The following is a 13,352-nucleotide window of genomic DNA, read 5'->3' as shown; positions in this document are numbered from 1 at the left end:
GTGCCTTCGGCTCAGGTCATGATCTCAGGGTCCTAGGATCGAGCCCTGTGTCAGGCTCTCTGCTCAGCAGGGAGCTTGCTTCCCCCCTCTCTCTCTCTGCCTGCCTCTCTGCCTACTTGTGATCTCTGTCAAATAAATAAAATCTTAAGAAAAAAGAAAGATTCTCTCTAAAAAAAAAAAAAAGTAGAAATATTTGAGTTTCAGTGTTTATTAGAATTCCATAATTTTGACCATACTGTGAGATAGTAAATCCTCTAACTATAGAAGCCGGATCTTTCTTAAGCCGTGAATCACCACAATCAAAGAGCAGACACCGCCAGTCCTGTAATTTGCTAAATTTTTTTCCTCCCACTTCAAACATTTGCCTGTGGTAATGTCTCAAATCCTTCAGCCTGTGGATCTACTTTTGTTTTAAACTTTTTGCTCTGATACCATTGACCTTAAAGTGATCCAGTAACCCCTGAATGTGGCTTTCAGAAAGCCTTGAGCCCAACCGATAAAGCCGTTTAGTTTTCATGGTTGTGGTTATGTGACTTCTGGTTTATTTTACTTCTACAGGAGGAGAGCAAAAGGTGGACCGTGCGACTAGATATTTCCGCCCCTCAGGTGATCTTTCCTGATGATTTCAAATCCAGGAACCCCGTGTTAGTTGTTGTGGATCTAGGGAGAATGCTGTTGACAAATAGCCAAGGTACGGTGGTGGTGAAGTGGTGAAGACGGACCCCGCAGGGGTTGATCTGCCTGTGCTTACCCAAGTAAAGCTTAAAAAACGCTTTCTAGGGGCACCTGGGTGGCTCAGTCGGTTAAGCACTCTTGATTTCAGCTCAGCTCATGATCTCAGGGTTGTGAGATCGAGCCCCGAGTCGGGCTCTGTGCAGAGAGTGGAGCTGCTTGAGATTCTCTCTCAATCTCTCTCTCTCTCTCTCTCAAAAAAAGGGCTTTTAGCGCAAAGTTCACTTGTTACTTCTTTTATGACAGCTGTATTGGGATATGTTTTAAAATGGGCAGTTCAGTGGTTGTTGGGATATTGACAGAATTGTGCCGTTTACTGTGTTATCTAGTCCCAGAACAGTTTCATCAACCTGGGAAGACATTCCAAGCCCTTCTGCTGTCACTCTCCATTACCCCTTCTCCTGTGCCCTGCCAACCATTAATTTCCTGTCTCTGTGGATTTGATTCTGCTGAACATTTCATACGAATGCAGTCATGTGGCTTTTTAATGTGTGTTTTTTTTTCACATAGCCTAATGTTTTCGAGATTCATCTATCTTGTAGCTTGTTGTACTTCATTCCTACCTGTGGTTGAGTAGTATTCCTGTGTGTGAATATACCACACCTTTATGAAGCGTTCGTCAGTTGGTGGAATTTGGGTCGTTTCTGTTTTTTGGCTACCACGAACAGTGTTTTACGAACATCCGCATACAGGCTTTCGTGTAGACGTATTTTTAGCCTCTTGGGTATTACTTCCGTGTGGAGTTGCTGGGTCATATCGTGACTTTGTGTCTTACATTTTGAGGAACTGCCAGATTGTTTTCCAAAAGGGTGGCACCATTTTACTATCTTACCAGCAATGTATGAGGGTTTCTATGTCTCTACATCTTTGCCAACACTTGCTGTTATCTGTCTTTTAGATTATAGCCATTTTTTTCTTCTTTATGAATGTGAAGTAGTATCTCATTGTGGTTTTTATTTGTATTTCTCATGAAGCACTTTGGATTTTAAGAAACACCATTTCTCAGAACTTCATTTCAGAAATAGAGGTTTTTGGGGCGCCTGGGTGGCTCAGTGGGTTAAGCCTCTGCCTTCAGCCCAGGTCATGATCTCAGGGTCCTGGGATCGAGCCCCACATCAGGCTCTCTGCTCAGCAGGGAGCCTGCTTCCTCCTCTCTCTCTCTGACTGCTGCTCTGCCTACTTGTGATCTCTCTCCCTCTGTCAAATAAATAAATAAAATCTTAAAAAAAAAAAAAAGAAATAGAGGTTTAATCTATTTAGGGGTATTAGGGACCCATATAAAAAGAGACTCCTGGAAGGTGATTTCATTACTATTACTAGATCCAAAAAATATTTATCGTTTACCTTGAGATGGGCAAGAAGAAAGAGGATTCATGGGGTAAAAGGTTGAGGAAGCTTCTCAAATAATCTCAGTCTTATCTTCACTGAGAAGACCCAAAAGAGAAGAGGTAGAGGATTCAAACAGGAGTGGGAAAGTTTGGTGCCACGGGGAATGTTAAAAGGGAATTAGATCTGAAGAAAGGGATCTCACACCACGGAAAGCACCTACTTGAACTTTTAAACCGTAAACATGGAGCAGAGACGTGGGTGACAGAACCCAGTGGTGTGATTTTGTAGTTGTCTCAGCCCTGAGCAGTAAAAGACTGGACTGTGGAAGTCTGTAGAAGAGAAGGGTTGAATTGTGAAATCAGGCTTGGGTGTGACGCTGTGAGCTTGTGAGCTCTGACCTGGGCGTTCGGGGTATTGTTGAATAAGACAGGTGAGGCCTGGGTTCCTTTGAAACATTCGGTGGCAGGGGACCAGATGAGCACATAGACAGATACAGGGAAAGGTGAACAGACAGCTGAGAGTGAGGTAGGAATGGTTGGGGAGAGCAGAAGGTGGCTGGGGCGGGGAAGTAGGTCAATGGTTTCGGCTCCCTGACCTGTGTTCCGCTGTCAGCAGGCCTCCATCTTTCCTCTCTTGCGTTCTGGTTTCACAATTACTAGACAAGTTTACATTGAAGAAATGGTAAGATCAGAATATCATGCTTAGAGTTTTCATCCATGTATTTTTTTAGATCGGGGTTGGTTGATTTTCTCTTTTTGCTTAATCGTTACGTTAAAGGAAAGAGTAATGAAGGAGCAGACGTATACTTCGCATCTTCTCTTTTTTGTCTGCAGATGACTCCAAGAGGAAAAGTGGGGATGGGCTAGCATCTGAAGAGGACCAGTTTAGTGATGACGAGTATAAGACGCCCCTTGCCACACCTCCCAGCACCCCCCCTCCCGAGATAAGCAGCGGTAATGGAGGGAAAACAGCGCCATTTGCTGAGATGGAATTCAGTGCAGAGCAGCTGCAGGCACATCTCATGAGCACGAAGATGTATGAGAGGTACTCCCTGTCATTCATGGACCTCCAGATCATGGTCGGACGAGTGAAGGACAATTGGAAGCACGTCCAGGATATTGACGTGGGACCAACGCACGTGGTTGAGAAGTTCAACGTTCACCTCCAGTTAGAACGTCGCTTGATTTATACTTCAGATCCCAAGTACCCCGGAGCCGTGCTCTCAGGCAACCTCCCCGACTTGAAAATCCACATCAATGAAGAGAAAATATCTGCTCTGAAGAATTGCTTTGCTCTCCTGACCACCCCAGAAGTGAAGACTTCGGACACTCAGTTTAAGGAGAAGATTTTTCCGCAAGGTGGGCAGCGGGGCAGTTTGCAGGACTCAGTAATGAATTTAACCCAGAGCTTTGTGATGCTGGAGCAGCATACCCGGGAGGTTCTGGTGGAGTCACAGCTCCTCCTGGCCGAGTTTAAGGTGAACTGCATGCAGCTTGGTGTGGAAAGCAACGGTCGGTACATTTCTGTGCTCAAGGTGTTTGGGACCAATGCTCACTTTGTGAAGAGGCCTTACGATGTGGAGGTCTCCCTGACCGTCCACGGACTGCTCCTGGTGGACACGATGCAGACGTACGGTGCTGATTTTGACCTTCTGATGGCTTCGCATAAGAACTTGAGCTTCGATGTCCCAACAGGAAGCCTCCGGGACAGCAGGGCCCAGTCTCCTGTCTCCGGATCCAACGCGGCCCACCTCACCAGTGCGGCCACACTGAATGACCCATCGGCTACTGGTGTTTCACTTGACAGAATTCTCACCAAAGAACAGGAGTCCCTCATCAAACTGGAGTATCAGTTTGTGAGTTCAGAGTGCCCGTCGATGAATTTGGACAGCACTCTTCAGGTGATTTCATTACAGGTGAATAATCTGGATATTATCCTAAATCCGGAGACAATTGTGGAGCTGATTGGTTTTCTTCAGAAATCTTTTCCCAAGGAAAAAGATGATTTGAGTCCTCAGCCTTTGATGACTGATTTTGAAAGAAGCTTCAGGGAAGAAGGAACTTACCAAGCTACATATGAACAGAACACCGAGGTTGCCGTGGAAATCCACAGGCTTAACTTACTGCTCCTTCGGACAGTAGGGATGGCAAATGGCGAGAAATATGGCAGAAAGATTGCAACTGCGAGCATCGGCAGCACCAAAGTTAACGTCTCAATGGGTAGCACATTTGACATGAATGGTTCTCTCGGTTGTTTGCAGCTCATGGATTTGACTCAAGAGAACGTTAAGAACCAGTACGTTGTCAGCATTGGGAATTCCATAGGCTATGAAAATATCATCAGCGACATTGGCTACTTTGAATCTGTATTTGTTAGGATGGAAGACGCCGCCGTGAGTGAAGCTCTGAGTTTCACCTTTGTTGAGAAATCCAAACAGGAGTGTCTTCTCAACCTCAAGATGGCTTCCTTGCATTACAACCACTCTGCCAAGTTTCTGAAGGAGTTGACGCTGTCCATGGATGAGCTGGAAGAAAATTTTCGAAGTATGCTGAAAAGCGCAGCTACCAAAGTCACTACGGTACTGGCTACCAAGACGGCCGAGTACAGTGAGATGGTGTCACTCTTCGAAACGCCAAGGAAGACTCGGGAATCCTTTGTCGTAGAAGAGAATGAAATGTATGGGTTTGGCCTCGCTGGGTCTCATTCTGACACCGTAAAGCTGATCTTGAACATAAACATCGAATCCCCTGTTGTGTCGATCCCTCGGAAGCCTGGGAGTCCCGAGTTGTTGGTGGGACACTTAGGACAAATATTCATCCAGAATTTTGTGTCAGGAGACGATGAATCCAGAAGTGACCGTCTGCGGGTAGAAATTAAAGACATCAAGTTATATTCTTTGAACTGCACCCAGTTGGCAGGCAGAGAGGGTCCTGGGTCCGAAGAAAGCCGGGGGTTTTGCTCTCCTTCTGGCTCTGCCAGTGTCACCAGTCAGGAGGAAGCTCATTTCACCCGACATGATTTCTTTGAATCTTTGCATAGAGGTCAAGGTGAGAGTGTAAATCTTTTGTCTCATTTTGTCAAAAGATTCCAAACCCGGTGTATGTGGTACTTTGCATAAAACAACAATGAAAACTTTTTCTTTCAGAATTATCCCCAGTGAATATTTAATTGAATTTTAGATAGAATTTTAATAGGATTCTTCCTGTCAGGTTGGTATGTTTTCAGTTGTTCCCATTGGATACCATATTTGGCAAAATAAGAATTTTTATTTTTATTTTTTTTTTAAAGTGGCCTCCCTTAATATTGGATGAATGCCCATTTACGGGGATGCTTCAAAGGCTGGGGTCTGTTAGAGTATTATTCAATTTGGTGAAATCCATCTGATTTTTTTCAGTTCTAAGCTGTAGATCTTTGCTAGTTAAATATTGTAGTCCAAGATAGCTAGGGGGTTGACAAAAGTGGGATGGGAAATTTAGTCTGTGGGTATGATATTTTCCTTTCAGTATTCTGTCATCTTCTGTAAGGGGTTGGTCCAGGGTTCTAGGAGTAAAATGCCTCCATTTATGTTCTCGATCTGATCTGCTAAAACCAAAACTTCAATCTATTAGCCTTGGCATCCACAGACATCAGCCTGGCTCTCCTTATCGGTAAAGAAATTCATGCCTTAGAGGGTTTCTCCGTCTGTGGTTCTCAGATGTGGATTTGCCAGTTTGCTTACATCCTGACCTAAAGATTGCTTTCTCTGCTTGGGATAAAAGGTGTTCGCTTAGAACCTGATATTGTTCTTGATTTTGATGTCGGCCCAGCAAGAGGGATCAGTCTGTCATTGAAAGCTGGGTAAGAATGAGCAGTTTGGTTTGGAAAATGCTGGCTTGGGAGGCTAAGAGAAGCTTAGAGACCTGGCCTGGATTAATGTTCACCACATTGTGTTTTGAAGCCACCAGACGGAGCACGTCATAAATGTATTGTTTCTTTTTGTGTATAAATTTACGTTGTACCTCTGTTTGCTATGCGTTGGTCTGGGTCTTGCTATGAGTTTGCACTCAGTCATAGACCCCATGTGCCAGCTGTTTTGCCCTTTGGGTCTAGGGGTAACTCATAGGCTCTATTTTATACACCCTATACTTCAGCAACAATGCAGTAAATATTAGTATATCCAATCTGTCATTTTCTCTCTGTCATGCCAGCTTTTCACATCCTGAACAACACCACCATTCAGTTTAAACTGGAGAAGATCCCTATAGAGAGAGAATCTGAATTGACTTTCTCCCTTAGTCCAGATGACTTAGGAACTTCTAGCATCATGAAGATCGAAGGGAAATTTGTCAACCCAGTTCAGGTAAACATGTGTTGATTTTCAAGTCTGGGTAGTTGAAGTCCTATATTTACTTTATATCATAATAATATGTTCGTATCTTGTTACATCATTTGTATATATAAAATGTTAGAAGGAAAATATGTAAATTCAAGGACACATTGTGACTGCCTATTACTGTTGGTAACTTGTTCTGTGAATGTGGAGCCTTTTCACTGTGTCCTTTCATCGCTGGGGAACCAGTCTTGTTGACCCTCTTCACATGGAAGAACGGTGAGTTCTGCAGAGAGAGGAGGCAGATCATTAATTCTGTTGCCATTCAAAAGCAAGCAGAGTTACTGCTTAAAAACTCAGAACCTGTCTTTCCCAGGAGGACACATTTCTTGTCACTCTTTTCACATATTGGCTCAGCCTGTAAAACAATCTGATTATTTGAGCCGTTAACAGACCCTCTCAAGGGAGAATTAGTCTTGCCCTCTTTGAAATGAAGTGGGCCCGGACAGGGATTTCGTGTGTGTATATACACGCACACGCCCTTGGGTGTAGTGAGTATATCTGTGTGTGTCGCGAGTGTATGTATACACAGCTATTCTATTTCCTTCAAAAGTGTCATTTCTCCTGCTTTCATAGGGATGAGCGCAAAGAGCATATCATTATAAAACAGCAGGGACAGGCGATCTTGGGACAGTGGGCCATAGCCTTGGGCAGTAACTGGTCACTAGTCTGTATCTGGCATCTGCTCTGGAGAAACTCAAGAGTCCTGTTCACAGAGCATGTGTACCTTTTGACCTCAGTGGTTCCTGGGTACGGGTCCCTGGCTGAGAGAACTTTCCCCAAGGCTGTCCCATCCTGGATAAGCTTTTGCATTCCCAGTCGTGGCTACTAGGGTGACGTTTTCATCTTAAATCTAGCACATAGTGTGAATTCTGTTGGATTGTATTGACTTACTGTTCTTACGGTTACCATTTGCTTACTGTGATTTTTGATGAAAACCGTCCAAAAATTATTGTAAATAATTCTTTAAATTATTATTTAATAATTAATAACTTCAATAATTTAGAAAGATTTTATTATAAAAAATTTAAAACATACACAACAGTGGGATCTTTTTTTTTTTTTTTTAGATTTTATTTATTTGTGAGAGAGAATGAGAGAGAGAGAGAGAACATGAGAGGGGAGAGGGTCAGAGGGAGAAGCAGACTCCCCACTGAGCAGGGAGCCCGATGCAGGACTCAATCCTAGGACTCCAGGGTCATGACCTGAGCTGAAGGGAGTCACTTAACCAACTGAGCCACCCAGGCACCCAACAGTGGAATAGTTTAATGAACCTCGTGTACCCATCACTTAGATTCAGCAGTTATCAATATTTTGCTGCATTTGTCTCATTTCTCTCTCTCCTTTTTCTGGCGGCGGAGGGGGAGGGCAGGGAGGGCTAGAAGGAGAAAGAGAATCTCAAGCAGGCTCCACGCCCAGTGCAGAGCCTGACTCAGGGCTTGATCTCACACCCCTGAGATCATGACCTCAACTGAAATCAAAAGTCAGATGCTCAACCAACTGAGCCACCCAGGTGCCCCTTTTGGTGAACTATTTTAAGGCAAATCCCAGAGTCATACCATTTTTACTGCCATATATTTGGAAGGTATCTCTATGGTCCACATGCATTTTCTTACGTAACTACAATGGTATTATGATGTCCGAATGAGGATTCCTTGGTAACATAATAAATTTTAATCTATTTTCAGATTTCAGAGACATTTTTGATTATTTAAAAAAATTTCTTTTCACTTTTGGTTTGTTTGAATCAGGATCCTAATGAGACCCTGTACGTTGCATTTCCATAATATATTGTGTGGGTCTGTGTTTAGTTTCTTCTCATTCCCCCCGCCGCCACCCCATTATTGCTTTCTGAGAGGCAGGGCAGTTGCCCTGTAGATTATCCCGCATTCTGGACTGGGCTGTTCGTTTATGGCATCACTCAGCTTGTTCTCCCACATTTCCTATAAGCTGTACCTTAACTCTACAGGTTGAACTGGATTCAGGTTCTTTTTTTCTTGGCCAGAACACTTTGGCGGTGGGGGCTGCGTACGTCACATTGCATTATATCAAGCGGCACATAACGCCTGGTTGTCTCTGTGTTAGTGATGCTGGACTTGGTGATTGTGTGCAGGTGGCGAGAACCCGATCTGTCCATTGTAAAGGCCTCCCTACAGGGGCTTCCATGGATCAACTCTGATGGGATACATGAGTTGACTGGGGCTGTTAAATCATCACTTTCCAATTCTGTCATTTCTGTATCCATTTGGAACTCCTCTGTTAAAAAATTTTCCTTAAGTATATAAAAAAACTTGTGTGAAAATATTTTTAATAAGTTGTAATTAAACGCAAAGTAATGGGAGAGGAAACATAAGTGATTTTGGCTTATCATTATTATCATTACAAAGCACTTTCTGTTTAGCTGAACTAAACAAAGGTTATTACACTAACCGGGGATGATCAGCGAGTTTTAGAACCATGAGTCTTGTTTCTCAGTCCTGTGGTAATCACCACATTGGACTCTTGACGGCATTCCCATCAATTTCTGCGGTTGTTTTTGTAGGGGTAGAAAGAGTGATTTTACTGATTCAGGCCTTACAGTCAGCAGTACTTACTGAGCACTGATTGTGGAAAGATTATTTTGTGAGGTGCTGGAGGAGGTAGGGAGATGGCCTAGTCAGTAGACATGGGCCAGTGAGAGGTTAAGGACAGAAAAGAAACAGAAGGGATAGTCCCTGCTGTTAACTAATTTAAAGCATCTAGGGAAAACCCATAAACGTCAACTCTGAAAACTGGAGTGCGATCAGTGGTAGCAGTGGAATAACTGAATTCTTCTCTTTGACTGCAGGTGGTGTTAGCAAAGCATGTATATGAGCAGGTTTTACAAACGCTGGACAATCTCGTGTATAGTGAAGATCTGAATAAATTTCCAGTCAGTGCTACCTCCTCACCTTGCCCTAATTCTCCTCTGCCTTCCCTCAGTACCTGTGGAGAACCTTCCACTGAAAGGAAGGAGAATGGATTGTTCAGCCACTCCAGCCTTTCTAACTCTTCTCAAAAGTCCTTGTCTCTGAAGGAAGTCAAATCTTTTACCCAGATTCAAGCCAACTTTTGTATATCAGAGCTTCAAGTCCAGCTAAGTGGAGATCTGACTCTGGGGGCCCAGGGTCTCGTGAGCTTAAAGTTTCAGGACTTTGAGGTGGAATTCAGTAAAGCCCACCCTCAGACTCTATCTGTGCAGATTGCCCTGCGCTCTCTGCTGATGGAAGACTTACTGGAGAAAAACCCAGACTCCAAATACAAGAACTTGATGGTGTCTCGGGGAGCCCCTAAGCCATCCAGTTTAGCACAAAAAGAGTATCTTTCTCAGTCTTGTCCTTCCGTATCCAATGTGGAGTACCCCGACATGCCTCGGTCGCTCCCTTCCCACATGGAAGAAGCTCCTAATGTCTTCCAGTTGTATCAGAGACCCACCTCGGCTTCCCGGAAGAAGCAAAAGGAAGTCCAAGACAAAGACTATCCCTTGACCCCGCCCCCTTCTCCAACAGTAGATGAGCCCAAGATACTTGCTGGGAAGAGTAAGTTTGATGATTCTTTGGTACATATCAATGTATTCTTGGTGGATAAGAAGCATCCAGAATTCTCTTCCAGTTATAATCGAGTTAACCGGAACATTGATGTCGATTTTAACTGCTTGGATGTGCTGATCACGCTGCAGACCTGGGTCGTGATACTAGATTTTTTTGGAATTGGCTCCACTGCGGACAACCACGCCATGAAGGTGCTGCCTGAGGACATTCTGCAAAATGTGAAGTCAGAACCAAACGCTCTCCTGGAGTCTGAGCTTCAGGATCCGGTTAACACCAAGCTGGATCTCAAGGTATCACGCCCCCTTTGGCTCCTTGAAGTTCTCAGAGTGAATTTTGCTTTGTTTACGTAAATGTAGTCACTGTTCATTTATCCTAGGGAATAGATCTTATTGACAGGGGAGCTATATTTAGTTTTTCGGATGTCCGTTAATATTTTAGAAAAGGCTTTAGCATAAATCCCATCTGGAGGCAGGTAAGTAAGCTCCTGTCTTTCCTTGGGTTGTGTGGTTTGGTGGAACACTCTGGTTTCTTGGAGCCTCAGGTTGCTGGTGATCTGTTCGGTTACGATAACTCAGTGAGGTACGGTATGTGGAGCGCGTAGCTGAGTGACTGGTACCCAGTAGCTGCTCTAGAATGTGGCTTTGGTCCTCTGTCCCTGCTCACTCAGGACATCGTTGGCTCTCACTGAGGCAACAGGGCAACCACAGAGAATGAAGTCTCACATCAGACTGCCTGGGTTGGAGTCCTGGCACTTTTGCTCTATCTTCTGGCAGTGTGGCCTCGGTTTTTGACTTCTTTCTCCCCCATTTTTCTCATCAGTGAACTGGGGGGTGTTGAGCGGTGCCACCGTCGTCGGGCTGCTGCAAGGATTCGGTGAGAACTACACGAGCAGGGCCCTGTGCACAGTGTGTGGCGTGAAGCGAGCATTCAGCAAGCAAGAACTTGTGTGTTTTTTTGCTGTCATGTGGATTACCAGATTTATAACCTATCGTTGGTACTCCTAGCGTAGATGTTTAAAAACACATAAAAAAGATCGCGTTTGATTTTAAGGTTTTTCTGTTCCGTGTGCTAGCCCGGAAGATGGGGAAGCAGCTAAATGCAGTGGACCCTTTGGGGGCACGTCCTCCGAGAGACAGCCACCCAGAGCCTGAGGCCCCCTGCTGTGGCCGATGCCATCCGTGCCTGGAGGGTGACGTTCTTCGGCGACTTGTCGTGGCAAAGGTGGCCTGGCGCTGGCTGCCGGGGAGCCGTCAGGGAGGAGAATCATGTTTAATCCAGTTGCTACCTTCTTCTTTCCTTGGCTGGTGGGAGGCTGCGCTCCTCTAGAAATGGAAGAGCTTTCAGGACAGAGTTTGGCCCGAACCGGTGTCACCTCTCCTGCTTAGTGCCTATGGACGAGGGCCGCTGCAGCCCTCTGAGAAACTCCAGCTCCTGTTTAGCCGGATGAATGGCCACTGGGGAGGCTTCGGTCATTGTTTGGGACTTGATATGTTTGCGGCTGTAATTTTCATCTCGTGGTGTCTGCAGTGAACAGCCCCAGGAACGCTATGGCGTTGGGTGTGGAAGTGCTCCAGGGGGCTTTGCACAGGTAGTGGTAGCTGGCTTCATAGGAGAACAACACGGGATAATGCCCCTTGGCAATGGGCTGTTCTCGAATTTTTGAAAACATTTTTATTGTGAAAATTTTCAAACATAACACACATAGTTTAATGAACTTCCATTGACTTTATTCCTTTCTTCTTTTTGCTGAAGTATTTTGAAGCAAATTCCAGATCTGTCATTCTACCTCTTCATGCTTTGGTGTTCCTTTCTCAAAAATGTAGACATGTTCTTCCCTGACCACTTATAACTCAATTAATGAGAATTTCTTGGTATTCTGTAACACTCACCAGTCCGTGATCAGATCTTTCTGATGATCTCAGAGTAGCCCTTTTACTGGTGGATTATAGAGAAATGAATGGTTAAGAAAGTTCATGTCTTCCCTGTGATCCCTGCAATTCATTGGAATGCTTCGCTTGGTTTACAAAAGGGGGAAGAGCGAATAAAAGGACATGTGACTCTTTTGAATGGGAGTTCAGATAAGGGTCACATGTGACATTTGCTATCCTAGCTCCTAGTCTCTGTTAATAAAGAAAACCAGTCTGTGTTCCCCGCCTTGCCACTGGCTTGTAGAAACTGGGCTAGTGTCCTGTAGACTGTCCCACGTTCTGGATGTGTCTTTTGGTTTCCATCTGGTGCACCTGACTTCTTTGATCTTCTCATTTTAGAAATGAAAGTAAGCTCTGGAGATTCAGGTTCAACTTCTGGTTCACACTTCGTGGGTCACTCTGGGTGCTTCCTGTTGTGTCGTGCTCGAGGGTATGCAGTGACACTAGGATTTGTGCTAAGAGTGGGGTCAGGGGGTGACAGCTGGGTTCCTCTAATCAAAGCATTTTTATTAGCCCCACTGTATTTGTTATTTGGGTGATTAAGTGACTGAGGGGCTTTGTTTCCCTCCCTCATGATAATCTGGTTTCCTTGAGACCTATGTGTCTGTGTCAGCAAGCTTTCTGCGGCCTCCAAGGCCACCACACCTAGGTTAATCCCCTCCTTTTTTCTCTGCCTTCCTCTACAAATGTTCCTCCTTCTTATTTTCTTTGTATTATTTTCTTTCTTTCTTTCTTCCCCCATCTTTTTTGCTCCTTATCGTTCATTCATCAAACTTTACGGAGCACAAGCTTAGTGGCAGGCCCTGGAGATGCAGGGCTGAGTCTGGTGCTTGGAAGTAGTGTGTGTGGATTGAGGTTCCATCTTTTCCCTTCTCCTTCCTTCTCCCCAACTGATCTCTACTCCCCGGGGATGATGCTAAGGCACCTGTCTCAACACATCCTAGATATAGAAGTCCTTTGATTGTTTGAAATGACAGTGTTACAGTACAGGATTTATTTGTTATAAGGAATGTGGTTCCTAAGACCGAGGATTTTGGCATTGTTCTGTTTCGGCTCGTCCCTCAAAAAGAAGATCTTGGACTCTGGTTCCTAGGCCAAGTCCCAGCTGGTCAGCAGAGGCCCTATTAAATGTTTGTCTAGTCATTAAACAGGATTCTAAATCATATTTATCATTTTGCTTGGACAGATTTCTTAGGGTAGGACTTAATGAAGCTCTCTGAGTGATTACAGAATAGCGTAATACGATAAATGCAAAAATGAGAACGATTGTTTTATAATGTAACACGTTTCACTGATGAAGTCCAGATGAGGTGAGCACAGAGATGCCGCTGTGGGCCCTGGGTTTTAGGTTGTCCTGTGGAGCCCCTTTCTCATTAACTCTCTCCTCTGATAGTGTGTGATGGATCAAGAAAGCTAAAATGAAAT

The 13,352-nt window shown here is 44.5% G+C and overlaps 1 protein-coding gene across 9 annotated transcripts in view; it reads left to right on the top strand.

Moving 5' to 3' along the window:
• Positions 1-13,352, top strand: part of VPS13D (vacuolar protein sorting 13 homolog D) — a 254,700-nt gene that overhangs the window by 27,643 nt on the left and 213,705 nt on the right. For all 9 annotated transcript variants that reach the window (XM_047723620.1, XM_047723617.1, XM_047723616.1 and 6 more), the window contains 4 exons: positions 559-691; positions 2,895-5,108; positions 6,249-6,400; positions 9,258-10,289. In XM_047723620.1, coding sequence (XP_047579576.1) covers positions 559-691; positions 2,895-5,108; positions 6,249-6,400; positions 9,258-10,289 — 3,531 coding nt within the window. The remainder of the gene's footprint in view (positions 1-558; positions 692-2,894; positions 5,109-6,248; positions 6,401-9,257; positions 10,290-13,352) is intronic.

Source organism: Lutra lutra, chromosome 4, assembly GCF_902655055.1.
Source record: "Lutra lutra chromosome 4, mLutLut1.2, whole genome shotgun sequence".
NCBI classification, from domain to species: domain Eukaryota; kingdom Metazoa; phylum Chordata; class Mammalia; order Carnivora; family Mustelidae; genus Lutra; species Lutra lutra.
Note: the sequence above shows the minus strand (reverse complement) of the source record. Positions and strands in the feature narration are given on the sequence as shown.